The 3,572-nt window shown below is 37.6% G+C and overlaps 1 protein-coding gene across 1 annotated transcript; it reads right to left on the bottom strand.

Annotated features, from left to right (window-relative positions):
• Positions 1-2,945: 2,945 nt before the first annotated feature.
• Positions 2,946-3,332, bottom strand: LOC110914105. Its single transcript, XM_022158926.1, has one exon. It carries the CDS (start codon positions 3,330-3,332, stop codon positions 2,946-2,948), a length of 387 nt encoding a protein of 128 aa, XP_022014618.1.
• Between the last annotated feature and the right edge of the window lie 240 nt (positions 3,333-3,572).

Below are 3,572 nucleotides of genomic sequence, written 5' to 3'. Positions count from 1 at the left end.
AACCATCATTTTTACCCTACTTATAACCTTGACCTTTTGTTTAAACAACTTGTTTAACTCACTTTTCAATACTATTATAGTTTAAATCATGGTTTTTAATCTTTAATAAAAGTTAAATTTGTAATAAATCATGTTCATGTTGTAGTAAAGTTCATGGCTCATAAGGATGATGATCTTGTTTAGATTTTTTTTTATGTTTAAATCTTTATTTATGTTCTTAAACATGCAAGATCATCCATGACTTTAACTTAATCATCTTTAATATAAGCATAATCTAACACACATAAACATAATCACCACAATATACATCTTATTTAGTAAACTTTTATGGTGTGGTTAAGGTTTTAAGCTTTTATTTCTTTACGGTCCAAGATGATCAACATGTATAATACTAAACTATATAGTATAATAAATTTAAAATGAGTTGAATAAAGTCTTACAACTTTACAAGTGCTTTAAGATCAAAATTAATAAGAGATTAAGCTCCAAAGTGTTCCTTAATGGCCCTCCATACTTTAAAGTTCCTTATATGCTCTTGAAAGGGGGTTTATAAGCTTAAAATGTGATGTTCAAAAAATGGAAATGGTGGGTTATGTTGATGGGGGTGGAGCCGTGAAGGAACGGAGCAAGAAGGGGTTTTTTTTGGCTTTGAAAGTTGTTTTTTGAAGGAATGGTGGTGACATGTTACTTATAAAAGTCTTGTAAATCTCATGAGTCATGACCACCATACTTATCAAATCTACCATACATGTCATAAAAAAATCTTGGTGATTTGAAAAGGGGGTATGGCAGATGGGTGTGCAACATGGTGGTTAGATTGTTTATTATTATTATTATTATTATTATTATTATTATTATTATTATTATTATTATTATTATTATTATTATTATTATTGCAAATAATACATGGGATGATAATTATAACATGAAAATATTTTAGAAATTAGATTAATTAGGATATTTAGGGTGTTTATGATAGTTTAGAGTTTTAAACAAAGTCTAATTAGTTTACTAGTTTAGTGGGTAAAGGTTTTGAATGGTAAAAATGCCGCTAGTTCGCTCGTCGGTTCGATATCGGGTGAAATATAAAAGACGCTATATAATACCGGGAGCTATGGTTTTAATTTACCATCAACGCTATGACGTTTATTCAAGGCGTTTGCGACGCCATGATATGGCTAACTAGTTCACTAGCCTTTTAGTTTAGAAAATTGGATGGTAGAAATTTAATTTATTCGCCTATTGGCTCAAATTTAGACAATGTGTGAAAGTTGCGGCGTACACCGGGAGTTTGTGTTCCGGGTATCCCATTGATATCCCCAAGCTTATTTAGGGTGTAAAATATTATTTACAAGTCCTATGGACATTAAAATGCTGGATTTTAATGTTGCGGACAATTTATTTTTTTGTTACAGTTTGGCGCAGAACGGACTAAGTGTAATTATGTGCATTTACCGGAAAGTTAAGGCGTTTTAGTATTTGATGTCCCTAATTAGGGATTTTTATTTGTATTGCATCTATAAAGTGCATTCATGCCATTCGTCGCTCATTCAGACAGTTTTTGGAACTTCCTGGCATGAATAGTGTGATCCGGTGAATAGTGTTTTCAGCATTTTACCAACATATTTGGACATAGTTTGCAGTTTTCTCACGACGCGGCGATTGTATTAATATTGTTTAACATATTTCACAATTTCCTATGATTGCTAGACTTTACACGACCTAATCATGCAATAATTAAATCGTAATGAGAGAAATTAAACGTTAAATCAAGTGTTTAAGTTGTACGAAATTACCATTATTTTTGCCGGTTGTCACATTCTCCCCCCATTAAAAGAATTTCGTCCCGAAATTCAAGTCGTGTTACCGGTTGCAGGGGAGTCTTGGAACAAATGAGGGTACTTGGACTTGATTTGATCTTCACGTTCCCACATGTAATCGGGACCGTGACGCGAGTTCCAACGAACTTTAACTAGCTTTATACGTCTCCTCAGTGTCTTGTGGACTTTCCAGTCCATAACCTCAACAGGTTCTTTAGTAAATTGGAGTTTGTTGTTGACGTGTATCTCGTCTGTTGGGATGACGACCGTCTCTTGAGTAGGGCTTTTCTTGAGATTAGACACGTGGAACGTGTCGTGTACACTACTGAGCTCTTCCGGTAGTTTTAACTTGTACGCAACAGTTCCGATCTTTTCCAGGATTTCGAAAGGTCCAATGTAACGTGGGTTCAACTTTCCACGTTTACCAAATCTTACTACGCCCTTCCAAGGCGAGGCTTTCAACAATGCTATCTCTCCGACCTCGAAAGCTAATTGTTTGCGTCGTTTGTCAGCGTAGCTCTTTTGTCTATCACGAACCGCCTTGATACAGTCTCGTATTTGAATGATCTTTTCTGTGGTTTCCTGGACCAATTCCGGACCAACGAGTTGTGTATCCCCGGTCTCCGCCCAACATAGCGGGGACCGACACTTTCGTCCATACAAAGCTTCAAACGACGCGACCTGAATGCTAGTGCTAGTGTGATAGCTATTATTGTAGGAGAACTCCACTATGGGCAAGTGAGTATATCAGTTTCCACCCAAATCCATCACACAAGCACGCAACATGTCCTCCAAAGTTTGTATCATTCGTTCACTTTGGCCGTCCGTTTGAGGGTGAAAGGTCGTACTAAGATTGAGTTATGACTTAAAGGCCTTTTGAAATGATTGCCATATTCTTGACACGAACTGACCGTCTCGGTCCGATATAATAGAAACATGCACTCCATGTCGTGCCACAATCTCTTTGAGATCTATTTCGGTCAGTTTCTTAGTGCTATCCTTCTCACTAATAGGTAGAAAATGCGAGGACTTTGTAAGTCGATCTACAATTACCCAAATCATATCATGACCTCTCGAGGTTCGGGGTAACTTAGTAATGAAGTCCATCGAGATTTGTTTCCATTTCTATACGGGAATTTCAGGTTGTTGCAGTAATCCTGAAGGCTTTTGATATTCCGCCTCAACTTTGGCGCATGTAAGGCATTTTCCGACATAGGTAGCAATGTCGCTTTTAAGATTAGGCCACCAATAAAATCCTTTTAAATCTTGGTACATCTTATCTGATCCCGGATGTATAGAGTACCTTGACTTATGTGCCTCGTCCAAAATAAGCGCTCGTAGGTCGCCGAAGAATGGAACCCAAATTCGTCCCATAAAGTACAATATTCCATCCTCCTTTGGCATCAATTGTGCCTCAATTCCCCGTAAGGATCCGGCTCGAATATTGTCTGGTTTAAGTGCTTCTTGTTGAGCATCGTGAATCCGAGATGTGAGATGAGTTTGTATAGTCATCTCTAAGGCTTGCACCCTTAGAGGTTTTGCACGGGCCTTGCGGCTCAAGGCGTCCGCCACGACGTTCACCTTGCACGGATGATACTTGATCTCACAGTCATAATCGTTCAATAACTCGACCCATCATCGTTGCCGCATATTCAAGTCCTTCTGATCAAATATGTGCTGCAAGCTCTTGTGATCTGTAAAGATTATACAATGAGTACCATATAAGTAGTGACGCCAGATCTTTAACACGAA

The sequence above is a fragment of the Helianthus annuus genome, chromosome 15 (genome assembly GCF_002127325.2).
Source record: "Helianthus annuus cultivar XRQ/B chromosome 15, HanXRQr2.0-SUNRISE, whole genome shotgun sequence".
Lineage (NCBI taxonomy): Eukaryota > Viridiplantae > Streptophyta > Magnoliopsida > Asterales > Asteraceae > Helianthus > Helianthus annuus.
This window is presented reverse-complemented; position numbering and strand designations above follow the sequence as displayed.